The following is a 20,531-nucleotide window of genomic DNA, read 5'->3' as shown; positions in this document are numbered from 1 at the left end:
ATCATCATTCATGCACTTGCATTTCATGGACCCACAGAGCTGAGACACGTTTCTAAAAATATTTGTTTGTGTTCAGCTGATGAAAGAAAGTCATACACATATGGGATGGCATGAGGGTGAGTAAATGAGAATATTAGCATTTTTAGGTGAACTATCCCCTTTAATATTTAATGTCAGTTTTACATAGTCTTATTAACATCGAATGGCTTCCCTTTTGGGAAGTTAAAAGAAAACTCTTGAGGTTGAATATGGCTCTCAAGAAAACTCTTGAGGTTGAGTAAATGCCTTGAATCTGAGAAAAACTAAATGTTTTAGAAGTTGATTATACATCCATGTAATATAAACATATAATGCAATACTTGTAGGTGGACGTCAACTGCAGCTCTGATTCTGACGATGACTCAACAGGCACAACCATACATGCCATTATGGAGTTCAAAATGCGTCATCAGGTGGGGCACAAAAGACTGGGAAGAGTGTTATTATAGACATTATGACTTAAATCATGAAGTCTATTAAGTATTATAGTAATGTTAAGTGCTAAGTAAATCACCTAATGTTCCAACAAAAAGTTATATAATTCAAGCAGGATGCACAGAAACTGTGACTAAATCTTCAGAGAGAGAAAAAAAAAAAAAAAAACAACAACAAAAAAAAACTAATAACCATCAAATGCAAACAAGATGTAACAGAGCAAATTGGACAAAATTCACACTATAGAAAAATGAAAGAATCATATTTTAATACAGTGCTCTGAAATATTTTACTGCCATTTCACTGTCAACTAAACCAGTAACTTGGTCACAAAACATGAGAATATGAATGGCACATTTATCTGCCCTAGATTCAAGCAGTGCAAAGATGTTTCAATTATCAGACACTAAACATGTCAACATGTAGTTCATAAATTTAACCACTCTGTCGGAATTTCACAGGAGCAACAAAATAGAAGGACCCAAACAAAATTATTGCACTTAATTTATATTCACAGGCCTATGGCACAAGGTCAGTGCAAAAACATTCACGTCTAAGCAGCTTCATTTGTAACATCCTACTTTTGACTAATGTTTTATTTTTACGATTGCTTGAGCTCTACGTACAGCTAAATATTATTCTATTTTGCACTAGTAAGGGCCAAAACCTAAGCCACTTATTACGGTTTCGGGTAACACTCCCTTACAATGGAGATAGTGACCTCTTGTGGACAGTTGAGAAGCTGCAGGAGTTTTGCTTAGAGGTACAAGAAATAGGCATTATGAACACTTACAATTATGACATTACACTAGTTTCAAAGACAAAATCAGATCAGGATACCTTCCTTTAGTGCTATGCTACTTTCTGGAGCAGAAAAATTACAGCCTTACTGAGACTCCGTTACTGTTTTGTTGGTGTTACTAGCTGTGTTAATGTGATTGGCTGAGGGCTCTTCAGCCTCTGAGGTGCTGGAGTCGTCGTCATCGGTGTGTTCTGCACTGTGGTACAGCATGAGGGCTTGGGTCTTATGGGTAATGGTGATGGTGCATGGACCCTGTGCCCATGGCTCTCCATCTACCTGCATTGGCATCCTGGAGCTCTTCAACACCAGCTACCACAAAAAAGCAAAGGTCAGTCAGATAGGGTTTGTAACTTTCTGCCGCTTGTTGGTGGATAGTGTTGTTGGTGTTAGAAGCCTAGAGGTCTGTACATGTTATTAAGCCTGATCCCGGCCCATAGTGAGACCCTGTGACCCAACCAATTCTGTCAGTTTCTAAGGCCGAACCCAACACTAATTCAAAATTGCTTCACTCTATGAGTGAGTAGAGCCAGACACATATATTCACACAGCTCTGACTTAAAACTGAGTCTGTGTTTGCACACAATTAAAACATAAAATATATATTTATTATTAAAATTTTTATTTCAACCCCAAATCCAGTGTAGCTATACATGAAAATCTGACCCGAATCCAGCAGTTTTTCCAGGGCCATGTCGGGTTCAGGTCAGGTAGAAGATTTCATAATGGTAAACCCTTTCAGATCAGAATTATGTTTAAACATGACCATGCATTATTTCTACTCCAAATGCAGCCATAAAATGATAATCAGTCAAAACAATTCACTGATGTCCATTACAATGGACATTGGATCTGAATGGAAGCAACATCCAGATCATTACACATTAAATTTGTTGTAATACTTAAATGCTAAATCATTTTATAGAAATCAGGTCACTTTCTAAGAAATAAATCCAAGTTTGACTTGGCACCATCTAATCTAATAATAATTTGTGATCTGAGTGGCAACAAATGACAAAACCATAAAAAATGTCTGAAGGGTCTGAAAGGGTTAAAAAACAGAAGACCAATGTAATGAGCTGGTATAATCCACAATAACCAATGGCTCCACTTCAAAATTATGCAACATAACAATCACTACTTGCTCTGTTGCTTAAGCGCCTTACAATGGCATCACACATGCAGACTCAAAACTACTCGATTTTGGCAGAAGCCGAGATCTCGCTATCTTCAGTCGGATCTATGACATACTTTCCGAAACAAAATGGTGGAGGGGTGGCAGACATACCAACTCACTGCAACTCTCTCTCTCTATTTCCCTGTCACGTGGAGCTCGCCGAAATAACTACAGGAGTACCGCGTGAGCATAAGCACTTGTAATCCACCTTTTTCCTGAACGTGGAAGTGTTCCACGATTCATCTGTTTTCAATTTCCGGTCTCCAGTGTTTTCACTCGCATCGGCATATATTCTTAACAGCTTTAGTAATGTGTAAGGTATTATATTTGTAAAAATTGTCCAAAAAAAACATGTTGACTCTATAGTGCCGATACTTCACAGAGTCGAGTTGACCGTTTGTTATTGACAGTGGCACACCTGAGAGTGTAGATGTCATGAAGCGATGGCCCGAGGTTAGTTATGTTGATATCATTAACATTGTCATGACAGCCAACAACAGCACAAGTTGTGCCTGAAATTAATTTTAACTCCAAAAAAAAAAAAAAAAAAAAAAAAACTTCAGTGGTTCTTGTTCTCTATCTGGATTGCTCAGTTTGGTAGTTTTACATTGGATCTCGAGACCAGAAACAGAAAACAGGCAATTAGAAAAATCATGGCGCCACCCAGTGGTTGCTCAGGAAAACTGTGGATAGAATGATTTAGGAACTTTACTTTGTGATTGTGCATGATTGTGTTTTTATCCCTTGAGGCTTGCCGTAAAATGGGTATGTTCATATGCAGCTTTCAGTGAGTGAAGAAATTACGTTCAATAAAAACAGACTGTTGTGCCTCCACTTTCTGATTTAATTTGTCATTTTTGCGTTGAAATATGTTTGGTGACAGAATCACTATGAATTACAATCAGCATTTGTAATGATATGCAGCTGAGAGCGATCAGTTCTTCAGTAAAAGAAGCTCACTGGTCACTTGAAGTGAACACATGAGCCCATCACCCGGCGACAGAACAATTTTTTCTGTTAAGTTGGATACTTTTTGTTGTTGCTGGAACCATTAACTCAATGTGCGCTCTGTCTCTCACCAATAGGCCACACCTGAAAATCGCTGGAGAGATCAGCTGGTGTGATGCCAGCTTTAACTAATAATTAAATGATCAAAATTATGGAGACATATTTTAATTGTCCTACACATATAATATATAGTAGAGTAAAGAATATAGGCTTGGGTCTCACCCGTACTGTGTGTGCCTGTCCCAGCCTCACAGGATTGGCCAGTTTCACCTGGATCTGTGCACAGTGGAATGAGCCATACACACCCACCACCTCTAATAAACCATCATCCACACTGAAGACAGAAGATACAAAGAAAATTAGTCAACTGGCAGTAATTTCAGTCATCACTCCACAGTGATACTGTTCTACAAATGTTCATTCTCAGGATGGCAATCCATGATCACAAAAAGCTATGAAGAGTCTTTAAAGTGGACAGCCACGTTTAAATACTCACCGTGTTGGAGGATAGGGCTCATCTCCCATTCCCTCCCACAGTCTACAGCCACCCCCCCAGTAGCCAATGTTGCACACAATTATCCCCTCCAGACTGGGCAAAGTCACTCGCTCTCCATCCAGCTCCAGCTAAAGAGACAAAATTAAACATGTTTTGCTTTTGTTTTTTTAATGCCATGCCAGCTTCTATGGTTATTTTCATGGCAAGGTTAAAATATAATAATAGGTAAAACAACTAAAAAACATATAAGATGTTTAAGATTCATTTTGAATAAAAAAAACTCAAACTAATTCTGAACTGAATATTAAAAACATTTTCAAGGGGGTCAGCAGAATAAAACAACTGAGGACAAGAAATACCACAGTAATATGTTTCACAGACAAGGAGTTCTGGCAGGAGGCACATATGGGGGATCTTCAACTGATAGTATGTGTGTGTCTTGATTAGCCTATCCCGCATCAAGTGTATTTAACTCGGTCAAAAATTAAACATTACCAATCAATAGAACTGTATTCACGCAGCATAGTTCATAAATGTGCAGCTCAAAGCACTAAAAAAAAAAAACACACACACAAAAAATGCACCTTTGGTTGATTCACCTTCATAGCTGATGAACCATTCACCATAGACATTATTAAAGAAAGAAACCTGGTCTCAGCAGTAAATAGCAATACAGTATTAGTCTTCATTACAGCATCAAGGAGAAACCACAGTAATGAAGCAGGAAGTTCATGTCAGCGCTAAGGACTTCCAGAGAATGCGCTAATTATATAAATGGTAAAACATACTGGAAATAAACAAAGAAGTGTTTACCCTTCAAATACATTTTTAGTGAACAAGTTAGAATCTTTACCTCAATAACCTTATCCAGATCTTTACATTCTTGTACTAAGCAATCTTTAGTACCGTAGAGGAAGTACACTGCCTGTGAGAAAAGACCACTGTCATCACAATCAGTCATACATTTACAAAACACTTCTGTTTTTAGCAATATATGCATGCAGGGATGGACAGCAGTACATTAATCAGAACCCCAGCTTAATCTGACATCCACCTACTAGTATTACATTATATGTTTATATTACATGGATGTATAATTAAACTGCTAAAACATTTTGTTTTTCTCAGAATCAAGACATTTACTTTTTATACCACCTCAAGAGTTTTCTTTTAACTTCTCATTTTAAATGGATAGTTCAACCAAAAATGAAAATTCTCTCATCATTTACTCACTCTCATGCCATCCCAGTTGTGTATGACTTTCTTTCTTCAGCAGAACACAAACAAAGACTTTAGGAAGTATATCTTAGCTCTGTAGCTCCAAAAACCACAAAGGAAACATAAAAGTAATCCAAATGACTCCAGTGGATATGTCTATATCTTCAGAAGCAATATAATAGGTATGGGTGAGAAACAGATCAAAATGTAACTCCTTTTTTACTCTAAATCTCCACTTTTACATCTGAAAGTCACACGTGGTGCCTGTTTAGTTTCACTTTCACATCTGAAAGTTAAAGTGGAGATTTAGAGTAAAAAAAGGACATAAACATTGTTCTGTTTCTCACCAACACCTATTACATTGTTTCTTAAGATATGGATTTAAACACTGGAGTCATATGGATTACTTTTGTGATTTTTGGAGCTACAAAAGATCTGATCACCATTCACTTGCATTGTATGGACCTACAGAGCTGAAATATTCTTCTGAAAAAAGAAAGTCATACACATCTGGGATGACATGAGGGTGAGTAAATAAGAGACTTTTCATTTTTGGGTAAACTATCCCTTTAAAAAAAATACAATTGCATGTGCTTATAGAAATGTGGTTTCTTTTTTTTTTCCTTCTTTTATTTTCACCCCAATTTGGAATGCCCAATTCCCAATGTCCTCTAAGTCCTCGTGGTGGCGTAGTGACTCGCCTCAATCCGGGTGGCGGAGGACGAATCTCAGTTGCCTCCACGTCAGAGACCATCAATCCGCGCATCTTATCACATGGCTTGTTGAGCGCATTACTGCGGAGACCTAGTGCGTGTGGAGGCTTCACACTATTCTCCGCGGCATCCACGCACAACTCACCACGCACAACTCACCAAGCACCCCACCGAGAGCGAGAACCACATTATGGCAACCACGAGGAGGTTAACCCAACGTGACTCTACCCTCCCTACCAACCGGCCAATTGGTTGCTTAGGAAGCCTGACTGGAGTCACTCGGCATGCCCTGGATTCAAACTTGTGACTCCAGGTATGGTAGTCAGCTAGAAATGTGGTTTCTATAACACACAATGGTGGTTTTCACTTAAATATGCAGTTTTAGCTGACACTGAATACAATGTAGGAACAATCTTACATGCATTTGGGTTGAATTTTCCTGTGAAATTAAAAGATGGCGAGGCTTCAGACCTTGTTGATGATCCGGCTAGAGAAAAAGGAGGGTGTTTTCTCTCTGTGTGTGTGGAAGTTCAGTGCCATAAGAGCATCAGGACCCACTGAGAAATAATTATTCATGGACAACACCTGGTGACAAAACAATATTGAGCTAAAATCAGCATCTTTTCATTTCCACTAAACTATTCAGAATATTATGGCTGCTCCATATCCCACAATGCAACTCGATTGTGATGTGACAGCAGATTGCACTTCAAAAATCCCACCCCCACACAACTCTAATGTATGATGGAAGTGAAGTTAGGTCAATTAAGCAGTTTAGAAAATTTATATTGAGATTTAACAGCATAATACTTGTAGCTACATTAAACTGTTTATCACCCAGTTATAGCCTATGTGTTCATTGTTATTAGGCCTGTCACGATAATTACATTATCAACTTATCGTACGATATACGGACATGACCTCGATCATTTTTGCTGACCTCGATATTGCCCATTGTGTTTACATGCGTGTTTGTTTACATAAGAATGAACGTCACCAACATTTTAGCCAGTCGTGCTGCTTCTGTCCTCTCATCTGCTCTCTGTGTCGGAGGTGGGACACAGGCAGCTCCACACACACACTCAGAGTGGACAGTGACAGGTGAAGATAATGCGTTACTCGAGGCTAGTAGGTGTTTTAAGAGGTGTTTTTCCCGAGGACTGCATAATTCCAGCCAGAAAGTTTGGAAGAATAAGTACGAATGGACTTGGTTTCAAAGCCGCATTCCACTGAGTCCATTAACGTGAACTAGCCGTATGTCGACTTTGTTTAAAAACAGTGGCAACGAAAAGTGGCAATACACCTAAACTAAAAGCTCATCCATCCCATCCATCACATTACCATCCCATCCAGTTTTCCAAGCTGGGAACAAAAAGTGCAGTTGGAGATGGAGAGGGGCCTCCCCGACTTTTTTTTTTTTTTTGAATGAATATTCTTAAGAATTAAAAGTTCGGGGGGACATGTGACGCCATGTGAGAAGACGACGTGTGAGCGACTGGCTCTGCGCACTTTGCTAGTTTTTTAATTATTTCACGTTATAATCCGGTGAGATTCGATTCACCCAGTTACAAATTTGCTCTTTGAGGTAAACATAGCAAAGAAGTCAAAATCCTCAGACTCTGGAGACATTAAAAAGTTACGTGTTCAAGCTGAGGCCTCTGACGGGACTGCGAGCCGGGGACTCGATTTGGATGGCGCGTCAGGAGAAGATATTCATCGTCAACTGTCCAACATCTCTTTGATGCTGACGAAGGTTGTTGCTGACTTGGAGGATCTCGCTGTAATACGTCGATTGATTATGGTGATGGAAACAAAATTCTCTGAATTGGTCACAAGAGTCGCAGATATTGAGAAACGAATCGATTACCTGGAGTCGTCGGAAAGGGAATTATCCTCTAATCCACCCGTGTCCAAAACAGACTTGGAACACATTTTGGAAAAACTTGAATATTTCGAAAATATAAGCCAAAGGAATAACATACTAATTATTGGAATTCCTGAGCATGAAGAAGGCAGCGATATGATGAAATTCCTGGACGAGCTCTTCCCGAGTCTGCTCGACATAACAGGCCATAAACTGGAAATTGAGCGAGCTCACAGAGTCCCGGCTCGCAGATCTGCTGAGGGAGACAGGCCCTGATCAATTCTGGCCAAATTTCTGAGATCATCCGATAAAGATCTCGTGTTGAGCCAGGCGAGGAGCAAAGGAAAGCTTTTTTGGAAGAGTCTCAATATTTTCTTGTTCCTGGACTTTGCGAGTTCGACAAGAGAGAAACATGATTGGTTCAAGGAATGTAAGAAACTCTTACATCAATGGAAGATCGCTTTTGCACTGATGTTTCCGGCCAAATTGAGAATAGACACCAGGGACGGCAGCAAAGTATTTACATGTCCCAAATAGGCACTCTCCTTTATAAATACATTGGAGTGAGTAAGCCATTTGATGTTTCTTATATTAGTGGACTGACTCGCTGTTCAGTGACTCAATTGTCTGAGGAAGCTGGGTGCCATTTTTGTTTTTTTTTGCGTTGGCTCCACCCGCGGCTGGAGTTTGTTTTGTGGCATGACTCCTTCAAGAAACTTTTGCATTGAGGGAAGATCGCTTTTACACTGAAGTTCCCGGCCAGATTGAGAAAGAACACTATGGATAATTGCAAAATATCTACATGCTCACATAATGGACATCTTTTATAAAGTTGACGGGCTGAGTAAGTCATGATGTACTTTTTTATGCGGCCTCCGAGTGAGTTTGGCTCTTGATCATCCGAGGAACTGGGATGCCTGTGTTGTTTCTTTTCATGCTGATTCCGCCTAGTGGCTGGAGTTTGTTTTTGTGGAGTATTTTTAAGAGACATTAGAATGATTACGTCATCTGCTGCACTCATAACAGCTGGCTCACTGAACAATTGTTTGTCTGTCTGAGGAAACTGAATGGCTTTATATCAGCTGGAATTTGTATTGTGGAGGAACAAACCTTCAAGACAGTTCTGTGAATTAATCTACACGTTCTTTGTAAAACAGACCCCAGCCAACAGGCAGAATAAACAAAGTATTTTCTGTTATGTAATTTTGCCTCACAAAATTTGTGCAGAAGCACCGGACTTGAGCAATCCAATGGCAAAGTTGTCGCGGGGTTTCTCGTAGGCATGCATGGACCTTTTGAGTTTAAAGGGATTGACGTTGGTGCTGTCGTGCGTGGGGTTAATGCACGTTATTTTTTTTCTGTTTGTTTTGTTCGGGGTTTTATTGTTGCTCTAATGGGGAATGTGGTCTTAATAATCTTGTTTTTGACACACAATTTATTTTTTCTATTATTTCAATATGTCAATTATTAATATGAGTGGATTATCTCTCTCCACATGGAATGTGAATGGGCACCCCATAAAAAGAAGGAAGGTTATTTATTTTCTTAAGCGTAAAAAATATGATATATAGTGTTTCTTCAAGAAACACATCTTTTCCTGCAGGAAGCGGAAAAATTTGGGAAGATATGGGGTGGACATGTTTTCTTTAGTGCTGGCTCAAGTAAGAGCAGGGGAGTCATTACACTGATAAGTAAGCAACTACAATTCAAATATTCAAACAGATTAAAGATAAATTAGGAAGAATCATTATTGTTTTAGGAGAAATTCAGGGGCAAAGGTTGATTTTGGCTAATATTTACGCACCTAACGCTGATGATCAGGGTTTTTTATAGATCTTGAATGGATGTTACAAGCCACTGGCACCCCTCATGATATAATTTTGGGAGGAGATTTTAATCTATTGACAGATTCAGTCCTTGATCATAGTGAAGCAAAATTGTGTAAGCCCCCTAGAGCAACATTGACGCCTCACAGGATGTGTAAAAATCTTGGTCTTGCAGATATTTGAAGACTTCTGAACCCATCTGGTAGGGACTATAAGTTTTTTCATCAGTCCATAAGATATATTCTAGAATAGATTTTTTTTTATATCTAAGTCCCTCATTTCATCTGTTGTTGACTGCTCAATAGGAAATATCTTGGTCTCAGATCACACCCTGGTGAGTTTAGAGGTGTTGCCACATACGGAGAAAAAGAAATCATATAGTTGGCGCCTTAATGTATCCCTTTTGCAAAATCCTGATTTCCAACAAATGTTAAAGATTGAAATCAATGTTTATATGGAGACCAACTGGTCCTCAGTATCCTCTGTGGGCATGGCTTGTGAGGCACTTAAGGCGGTTCTTAGGGGTCAGATCATCCAGTATGCCTCATTCACCAAAAAATCCAAAGCACGAGAACTCGTGGAGTTGGAAGGGAATATTAAAAGTGCAAAGGCAGAGCTGAAACGGCAAATGTCGTCTGATGGCCTCAGAGAATTGACCCGTTTGAAATACAGATATAATACTATTTTGTCGCAGAAAGTGGAGTTTTGGTTATTCAGGGCAAGACAGTCATACTTTGAGTCTGGTGACAAAGCAGGGAAGCTTTTGAGAGTCTTTTTCTACCATTCCCTCAGTGAAATCTGCTGGTGGTGAAATATTTACCTCGGCCATTGATATTAATAATGCTTTTAAAGAATTCTATCTTGATCTTTATAGTTCCACTTCTTCGTCTACTGATGAAGATATTAGAAATTTTGTGGAACCATTAGATCTCCCTAAACTGATGACTGAGCAAAAAATTCTCTTGATTCTGAGATAAACTTGGAGAAACTTGACGAGGTAATTAAGGCCCTGCCTACAGGCAAGGCTCCAGGGCCAGATGGCTTTGCCACTGAATTTTTTAGATCTTATGCTACAGAACTGGCTCCACTTTTGTTAGAAGTTTATACAGAATCATTAAAGAATGGAAAGCTTCCGCCAACCATGACACAAGCCCGGATCAGTCTGATTCTTAAAAAAGGACAAAGATCCAAGAGAGTGTAAGAGTTACCGTCCAATTTCCCTGATCCAGCTAGATGTAAAACTTGTGGCAAAAATTCTGGCTAACCGATTAAGTTATGACATCTCTTATACATATAGATCAGGTGGGGTTTATTAGGGGCCAGAGCTCTTCTGACAACATTAGGCGTTTCATTAATATCATGTGGTCAGTGGCGAATGATCAGACTCCGGTCGCTGCCATCTCACTTGACGCCGAGTGTTTAACTCGGATATTTATTTAAACGTAGCCTCGAGCATATGGCTGAACCCTAAACTATGTATTAATAAGTCCCCTTTCTGTTGGTCAGATTGATTGTGAGGGGAGTTAATACACTTGGTGACCTATATGAGAGTGGAGTGTTGAGATCTTTTGAAAATTTGATTCGACATTTTGGGATTCCCAGATCTCAATATTATAAGTATTTACAGCTGCGCCACCTGCTCTGCACTGTTTTTGGGAGTAGCACGCACCCCCCCTAGAGCGGCAGATACTCTGGGAGTGGTGATTGCTGCTTTTGGGATAGGTCATGAGGCATCAGTGTATTACTCCCTGCTAATTCAGAGTCTGGGGGACGGAGCTTTAAATTCTCTCAAAAGATTATGGGATCCAAGAGAGTGTAAGAGTTACCGTCCAATTTCCCTGATCCAGCTAGATGTAAAACTTGTGGCAAAAATTCTGGCTAACCGATTAAGTTATGACATCTCTTATACATATAGATCAGGTGGGGTTTATTAGGGGCCAGAGCTCTTCTGACAACATTAGGCGTTTCATTAATATCATGTGGTCAGTGGCGAATGATCAGACTCCGGTCGCTGCCATCTCACTTGACGCCAAAAAGGCGTTTGATATGGTAGAATGGGATTATCTTTTTAAGATTTTGGAAATATATGGGTTCGGAAATACATTTATTGGATGGATTAAGTTACTTTATAGAAACCCTGTAGCAGCGGTACAAACAAATGGATTAATTTCAGATTATTTTACTCTGAATAGGGGCACTCGGCAGGGTTGCCCTCTTTCCCCATTATTGTTCTGTCTTGCCCTGGAACCATTAGCAGCCGCGATAAGAAAGGAGGATGATTTTCCAGGTGTGACGGCGAGAGGTGTGGCGCATAAACTTCTGCTTTACGCAGATTATATTTTGTTATTCGTTTCCGACCCCACTAGATCTATGCCTTGCCTCCACAGAATTATCAATTCCTTTTCAAAATTTTTGTGATACAGATTTAATTGGTCTAAATCCGAAGCTTTAGCTCTGACTGCGTACTGCCCAGTAACGGCTTTTCAACTGGGTGCCTTTCAATGGCCCAAACAGGGCATTAAGTATTTGGGTATTTTATTCCCAGCAAATTTATGTGATTTAGTTTTTAAATCATTTAGTAATTTAATTTTGATCCTTTAATAAAAAGTTTTTCGAGAGATGTGGGTAGATGGGCTTCATTACATTTATCGATGATTGGGAAGGTTAATGTTATTAAAATGAATTGTATTCCAAAATTCAACTACCTACTACAATCTCTCCCAGTAGATGTCTCCCTCTCTTATTTCAAGCAATTTGATAGCATAGCGAAATCCTTCATTTGGAATGGAAAGCGTCCCATGTTACATTTTAACAAGTTACATAGGCCGATTGACAAAGGTGGGCTAGGCCTACCTAAGATTTTGTTTTATTATTATGCATTTGGTCTCAGACATTTGGCTCATTGGTTGCTTCCACCTGAGAGAGCCCCTCCTTGGTTTTGTATTGAAAAGGAAGTTCTTGACCCTATCTCGCCACTGCAAAGCCCTTCTATCAAACTAATTGGAGAAGTTAAGTCACACCCCGTTATCTCGCATTTACATTCGATATGGACAAAAGTGTCCAGAGTGTTTAACTCGGATATTTATTTAAACGTAGCCTCGAGCATATGGCTGAACCCTAAACTATGTATTAATAAGTCCCCTTTCTGTTGGTCAGATTGATTGTGAGGGGAGTTAATACACTTGGTGACCTATATGAGAGTGGAGTGTTGAGATCTTTTGAAAATTTGATTCGACATTTTGGGATTCCCAGATCTCAATATTATAAGTATTTACAGCTGCGCCACCTGCTCTGCACTGTTTTTGGGAGTAGCACGCACCCCCCCCTAGAGCGGCAGATACTCTGGGAGTGGTGATTGCTGCTTTTGGGATAGGTCTTGAGGCATCAGTGTATTACTCCCTGCTAATTCAGAGTCTGGGGGACGGAGCTTTAAATTCTCTCAAAAGATTATGGGAGGAAGATTTAAATTTGTTATTGGAGGAGGGAGTGTGGGCTAGGATTCTGAAAAACGTCAAGTCTGCATCTAGAGATGCAAGGGTTCGCCTTATGCAATTTAAGTGGACCCCCTCTAGATTGTATAGGCTTGGTCCTAAGGACACATCCATCTGCTGGCAATGCCATTCTGAAGATGGAGACACCACCCATGTTTTTGGGAGTGTCGTAAGATCCAAGAATTTTGGCTGAAGGTGCAAAGTTTTGTGTGTGATGTGTGTTCGTGGGGGTTTAATGTTTAAAGTGATTGATTCAATATATATATATGTTGTTGTTTTTTTGTTAATTTATGAATCAATAAAAATGTTAATATCAAAAAAGAATTAAAAGTTCAATGCTCTTTGAAAGGGTGTACTTGCATTATTATACTATTATATTATCATTATATCAGTGGCATAAAATGGTCTTAAAATGACAATAATATTGTTTATCGCAATTATTTCTGGGACAATATACAGTATCGTCCAACAAAAGTAGTTATCGTGACAGTCCTAATTGTTGTGTTAACATTTTTGTTTAAGTCTTGATTAATCCTTTCTAACAATTCATTCTAATGAAAAAAATTTTTTTATTAAACATATGAGATTTATACATAAGCCTCTGAAATCAATCTCCGAAAACTTTATTTTCTCAGGTGCAAAAATCACTAAATAATTCCACAAACTGACATCAGCGTTCAACATGCTCCAAGTGATCAAGGGTTAAGGGTGTTCCAGTTAAACCCATTGCACGTCTTCTGCCAGTAGTGGACACTTGCACAATGTAAGCAGTGACGTACATCCAAGTCCATGAGACGGATTGAAGTTTGTGAGGGAAGGGGATAAAAATTTGAAATGGAACGCAGCCTATGACTAATTTAAAGGTGCACTCAGTAACTTTTTGCTCGTGTCATCTTGGACTTACAGTGACACCTAGTGGTGTGGAAGCAGCGTCATTCAAAATCAATAGTTTTCAGTTACAGATGCCATTGTTGAAATTCACTATTCACAATCAGCCATGATTCATTTAATCCAAGAATTAAAGTGTCCAATGACAAGACTGAGATTAAGTGAGTAGTATACAGCTGGTCATGTGATTCTAAAATGGCAGCCCCCATGAGGTTGCCCCTCCCCCATGTAGAATAAAACTGCTTTTATAAGGTTAATGATATGATATTGGATTGGTGGTTGCGTAGTGGGCTAAAGCACATAACTGTTAATCAGATTGCTGGTTCAATCCCCACAGCCATCACCATTGTGTCCTTGAGCAAGGCACTTAACTCCAGGTTGCTCCAGGGGGATTGTCCCTGTATTTAGTGTACTGTAAGTCGCTTTGGATAAAAGCATCTGCCAAATGCATAAATGTAAATGTAAATATGACTGGAGTCCTGATCTCATGAGTGGTCATGATTTTATACATATGTTTCAAAATAACAATTAATTTCTTTAGGAGTAAAACTTTTTTAATGGGGAAATAATTACTGAGTGCACCTTTAATAAATTCAGAGCATAATTCATCTGATTTCTACTGCATCAAATTAAGCAAATACTAAATAAAACTATATTAATTCCATTTGCTTCCTGGCCTGAGGTATAATCCCTCCGCTAGTTATTCACATATGGCATGTACTGACCTTTGGCTTACGAAAGTAGTGTCCTTTGGAGGCTACCTGAACTTTCCACCTGAAATATTCACAGCAGACAACAAACTGAGGAATGACAAAATCCAAGCCTCTCAATACAAGACTTTAAAGCACAGGTAGAGTCTTACCTGTCCATCTTGACCACCCCAGCCTCTAAAACATTCCTGAGCACCTGCTCTACAGATATCTCTCCAGCATAACCTGCTCCCCATCCCAGAGAGTTTGATAAGTCATTGCCTGTGCCCAGTGGCAGGATGGTCACGAGAGGAATAAACTGATCTTGTCCCTATATAGAACACGAGAGAAACAATCACAGACAGGGTTATTTTTACACCACAAAAAAAAAAAAAGAAAAGGTTAGGCATCGTATTGTGACATTATACATCCTACTATCCTGGACTCAAATATACAATGCAGGCATGTACTGCAGCACTAAAACCAGTGTCCAAAATTTACTTTTTGCCCTACCTGTCAATGCCGGGTAACCTGTGAAAATGCATTAGCTGTACAAAAAATTTTAACAGCCATGAAATTGTATTTAGTCATATTTGTTCAAAATATAGATCTATTGTCCCTATGATAAAGGAATTGTTTAGCTGTTTGTATATTGCATAAGACTGCACAGGTCATTGTGTCACTCTCACACCTGGCATCAAAAGCTAGTCAGATCCATCAGATCCAACCCTTTTTCAGCCCAAAATGAAAATTCTCTCATCATTTACTCACTCTCTTGCCATTCCAGATGTGTATGACTTTCTTTCTTCTGCTGAACACAAAGAAGATTTTTAGAAGAATATTTCAGCTCTGAAGGTCCATACAAGTCAAGAGGATCCAAAATTTTGTAGCACCAAAAACCATGTAAAGGCAGCATAAAATTAATTCATACAACTCCAGTGGTTAAATCACGTATTTAGAAGTGATATGAGTGAGAGACAGATCAATATTTAAGTCCTTTTTTCCTATAATTCTCCTCCCTGCCCAGTAGGTGGCGATATGCACAAAGAATTTGAATCGCTAATAAACAAAAGAAGAATTCTTAGTGGAGAAGAGCACTTAGGAGAGCTGTTTGAAAGTGGAAAAAAAAAAGAATAAAATATTGATCTGTTTATCACCCACACCTATCATAAATTTAGAAGATGCGTATTTAACCACAAGAGTCGTATGGATTACTTATATGCTGCCTTTATGTGCTTTTTGAGCTTCAAAGTTTTGGACCCTGTGGACTTACATTGTAAGGACCTACAGAGCTAAAATATTCTTCAAAAAATCTTTGTTTGTGTTCTGCTGAAGAATGAAAGTCATACACATCTGGGATGGCATGATGTTGAGTAAATGTTGAGAGAATTTTCATTTCCTTTAAAGAAACTACAAGATCCATTGTGACTGTTCATGTTTTGGTGGCATAACACCAGGAATCGGCACATCAAATTCTGGAGTTACAACAATAAACAAACCAGAATATATATATATATATATATATATATATATATATATATATATATATATATATATATAAAAAACTTTTGTCTGGCTCGCTAAACTTCTGATGGTAAATTTTTAGATTAGGTTAAAGTTGTTAGAAGTCAGTGATCAGTCACTGAACATCTCTTTGATTTGATTTACTCACTTCTCTAATATCACATAATAGCAAGGGTCAGACTAACCTTCTTACATTGACATTTAAAATATGCATCTTAGTTCTGAAAAAAAGTTACCATCCAAGTGGCCAATATATCTGCTTTATTTACTCAACACAGTACTTTCTTACTTGCATTTGGCACTTGGCGAATGTTAATAACTAAAACATTTTGGGTTACTTACAACTACTGAATCTAATATGCCTAATTCTATTTAACGCATTTTAGTACACTCAACTCTTCTGCTTTTACAGCTCTCACCTTCAGCCTCATGGTGTCGATGGCATCCAGAACCCACCCCACAGTGCCATCTCCTCCACACACCAGAACACGCACGCTGCCGGGGGGCAGAAGAGTACACAGCTGAAGGGCTTTAGAAGGGGGCAGTTCAGAGAGATCAAATACCTGAAAAGAAAAATTCAATTGGCTGCTTTTCATGACTTTAAACCATTAAAACAAAGTTTGAGTTTGAGAGTGACTGGCTCAGCCGTGCTGAATCAGTGTATGTGAGAACAGATTTGACTGATACCTGTACAGGGTTGAGGAGGGTACGAAACTCTCCCAGCAGAACCTCCCCCATGTTGTTGCCACTTCGAGTGTTTGCCAAGACCAGAACTGGAGTCCAGCCACTCCCACACATTGCAGCAAGCTACATACACATTAAGAATTAAACAGTCAAACTAGGTTTATTTAAATACATTTTATGGACTACACTTTGATTGGATTATTTCACAACTAACGCCAAGTAACTGAGTTTATACGGGGGGGGCATGCTCAATTCCCAGTGCGCTCGATGTTGCCTCAATCTGGGTGACGGAGGACGAATCTCAGTTGCCTCTGCGTCTGAGACCGTCAATCCATGCATCTTATCACGTGGCTTGTTGAGTGCATTACCGCCGAGACCTAGCGTGTGTGGAGGCTTCACACTATTCTCCGTGGCATCTACACACAACTCACCACGCACCCCACCGAGAGCAAGAACCACATTATAGCAACCACGAGGAGGTTAACCCAATGTGACTCTACCCACCCTAGCAACTGGGCCAATTGGTTGCTTAGGAAGCCTGACTGGAGTCACTCAGCACACCCTGGACTTGAACTTGTGACTCCAGGTGTTGTAGTCAGCGTCTTTACTTACTGAGCTACCCAGGCCCCTGATAAATGCACTTTTTAATTCAATAAAACCAATACATTTTTGGAGATGCAATATGGTTTACATACAGTATGGTGTAAAAATCAGACATTCAAATTGGGAATTCAAAAAAGATGTTACAAAAAAATCATGTTATGCAAATAAAAAACTAAACTTCACCCACTCATTCTGTATTAGAATAATAGTAAAGTCATTAAAACTATGAAATAATACAAAACAAAGTTTTGGAATTGTGTAATGACCAATAATAATAATAATAAAAAAGGTCAATTAAAACCATCCATTTATTTTAGCTTCTGTAAAGTACAGGTAGCCACTGTTTGCACTGATAACAACTCTGAACACTCTTGGCATTCTCACCCCAGCTTCATAATGTATTCTTACAGGTTTCTGTAGCCCAAATGATGGGAACATGGTACTAGCAACATCAAGGTCATGGGTTCCATTCGCAGGAAAAACACAAACTGATAAAATGTATTTCCTGAAGTCGTTTTGGATCAAAGGGTCTTCCAAATGCATAAATGTGAATGTATCCACTGGGGATAATATTTAAATAGTATTTAAGGATTTCCCATTTACTGTATGCTAGGTACTTGTTGGCTGTTTTTCTGTTACTAAATGTGGTCATCCATCCATTTAAAAAATATAATTAAAAATTTTAGTTTTGTATAGATTAGTTTTGTAAATAAATTAATTCCAAGCATTAATTCCTGTTTTTCAGATCACAAGAAACATAAATTCAGTATATCCAAACTTTTGACTGTGATTGTAGTGTAAATGTATGCTCATTTTCAGCAGATGATATCTTGCATGCAGCCCGACCTCGGAAAAAAGACTTCTTCTAATTTGAGATGTAACAATTGCGACTGTCCTTTCCTCACCTTGCTGTACTCTTCAGGATGTCTGCGGCGGAGCTTGTTGACTTGATAGAGGTAGTATGGAGGTATGATCACAGAGCAGAACTCTCCCAGATCACACACATCTCCTTTATTCAGACTGGACAGACAGTCATCATGCACTGTGGCCTGACACCACACACACCTATAGTACAGATTGAAACAACAACAAATAAATGGTGAAATTACCACAAACCGAGTAAGCCCACTCCACAATGGTAGCTTGTTCTGAAATGAATATTGGTATTGGCTCCAAACTTTCTGTAGTCAACCTCAATAATAATGAGAAAAGAATGGTACATGAGTTTAAATCAGCACTTGTCTTGTGTATCATATGTGCCCCTTGTTCTTTTCTTTGTATATAAGATAAACATTTTATCCAATAAAACATTACAGAGATTAAATACAGAAAGAAGGGCATGCATTTCATTTTTCTGAAAGCAGTCAGTGATGCATTTAAAAGATAAACAGACCATTTTTAAACAACCTAAAACATGGCAGCTCATTTTTGTCCACTGTATTGGACATAAGCATGCTGCTAATATCTCTGAGACCATACTTTCCACTTTTCTGGACCCTGGTGTATTTTAAAGATGCACTCGGTATTTCTTCCTCATTAAAAAAAGTTTTACTTCAAAATTAATGAATTGTAAATTTGAAACATATGTATAAAATCATTTATGACCACTTGCATGAGATTAACATTCCAGTCAAATCAGTAACAGTATAAAAACTGTTTTAGTCTTCATGGAGAGGGTCAGCATGGGGGTTGCCATGTTAGGATCACATGACCATTTGAATACTACAAGCTCAATCCACGTCCACACTACTACATTTTCGTTTGAAAATGCATTACTTTAAATGCAACATAAACACAAAGCTACTAAGTACACATTTAAAGAGGGCAATCTGGGCTTTTCTTCGATACCAAAATAATAACATTGATATATAATATGAATAAAAATAATATACTGTATATTTATATATTTGTCAGGGAAAGTACCGAACACAATAAAGATGTAAAATACTGCCAACACCTATTTACTGGTTCTCAAACGACAGAAATAAACATAAAAATTAATCTCAGGGTATTGAGTACCTATAGTCGCAGAGTTTGGGCTGAGTCCCACATTGCTGTTTGCAGACGGCACAGTAGCTGGCGAGGGGCACATTTCCCCTGACCCACCGGTGGCAGAACCCACCATCCGTCTGGCTCTGGGTCATGATCTCCTTACATGACAGGGTGCGATCTGCTCTCTGTATGCACTGCTCATCCGCACATATGCCACAACAGTCACAGAATGCCCCCTGCAGGATGGGCTGAGAGCACACGCAGCAGTAGGTGGGCTTGTTGAACAGGTCCGTGTAGTGCCAGCCGTGTTTGCTCTTACGAAACAGATCTTTGAGCTGTACTTTGCGTTTGGGACGCTGGAAGCTGCACCACAGTGTGATGAGCACCGGGACCAGAACAGCAACCGTGGTCCAGAGGAGCAAAGTCCATTCCTCCCTCACCTCCACAACACTATCCCCCATAGCCATTAATTTTACAGGGCTGTCGTCATGTACAACTCAGACCAGCTCAAAGTGATTAATAAATGTCGGAGATCGTCAACAGTCAATGTGTTGTTGATGCTTTGAGAACCCAAAACTACCATCTTCCATTTCGGACCACATCCGAGCAGCGAGCAGCGAGCATCATCACACTATCATCAGGCGATGCACCAGACCTAAATCACACTCACATTACAGCAACAGCACAGCCATGGTAAACACCGCCACGCGCCTCCTCGCTGTCAGACACTTGGCACACCAAGGCAATCTGGTTTTACAGCGAATAAAATACATGCGCGGTTATGTTTTATTACTTTTAAATTAGAGATCCCGTCATCTTGAAGTCTTGTTATCCAAGCTGAAACCATTGGAAGAACACAAACAGCAGGTAAAACCCCTAAGAGGTTTCTAGTTCAATATATACGGAAACGGAAATTATGACGTAGCTTGTGCGTTTGCTCTATAACGGAGACTTTCATTGACCAATAGTGATACAGAATGTGAAGGCGGAGGAGCAATAGTAACCACTGTTACAAACTAATTGTTGCAAGATTTTAAACTGCGTACCTGGGTCATGACAGTTTTTAGTGTTCCGTGCATAGTAAG

At 39.2% G+C, this 20,531-nt stretch overlaps 1 protein-coding gene across 1 annotated transcript; it reads right to left on the bottom strand.

Annotated features, from left to right (window-relative positions):
- Positions 1-20,341, bottom strand: dgke (diacylglycerol kinase, epsilon). Its single transcript, XM_051712077.1, has 11 exons — positions 19,474-20,341; positions 18,360-18,519; positions 16,855-16,974; positions 16,587-16,730; positions 14,817-14,974; positions 14,680-14,728; positions 6,357-6,470; positions 4,808-4,879; positions 3,955-4,082; positions 3,681-3,792; positions 1-1,585 (listed from the first exon to the last, which is right to left on the bottom strand). The coding sequence occupies exons 1-11, from the start codon at positions 19,911-19,913 to the stop codon at positions 1,361-1,363; spliced, it is 1,722 nt and encodes a 573-aa protein (XP_051568037.1). The 5' UTR covers positions 19,914-20,341; the 3' UTR covers positions 1-1,360.
- Between the last annotated feature and the right edge of the window lie 190 nt (positions 20,342-20,531).

The sequence above is a fragment of the Myxocyprinus asiaticus genome, chromosome 12 (genome assembly GCF_019703515.2).
Source record: "Myxocyprinus asiaticus isolate MX2 ecotype Aquarium Trade chromosome 12, UBuf_Myxa_2, whole genome shotgun sequence".
In the NCBI taxonomy this organism is placed as follows: Eukaryota; Metazoa; Chordata; class Actinopteri; order Cypriniformes; family Catostomidae; genus Myxocyprinus; species Myxocyprinus asiaticus.
The sequence above is the reverse complement of the archived record's forward strand: the minus strand, read 5'-3'. Positions and strand labels throughout refer to the sequence as shown.

Coding starts and splice junctions, on each gene's coding strand:
- dgke (XM_051712077.1), bottom strand. CDS start 19,913: ATGGCTATGGGGGATAGTGTTGTGGAGGTGAGGGAGGAATGGACTTTG. Junction 18,520..19,473: donor CCCAAACTCTGCGACTATAG/GTACTCAATACC, acceptor TCTGTACTATAG/GTGTGTGTGGTGTCAGGCCA. Junction 4,083..4,807: donor ATCTGGATAAGGTTATTGAG/GTAAAGATTCTA, acceptor TTGTCTCTTTAG/CTGGAGCTGGATGGAGAGCG.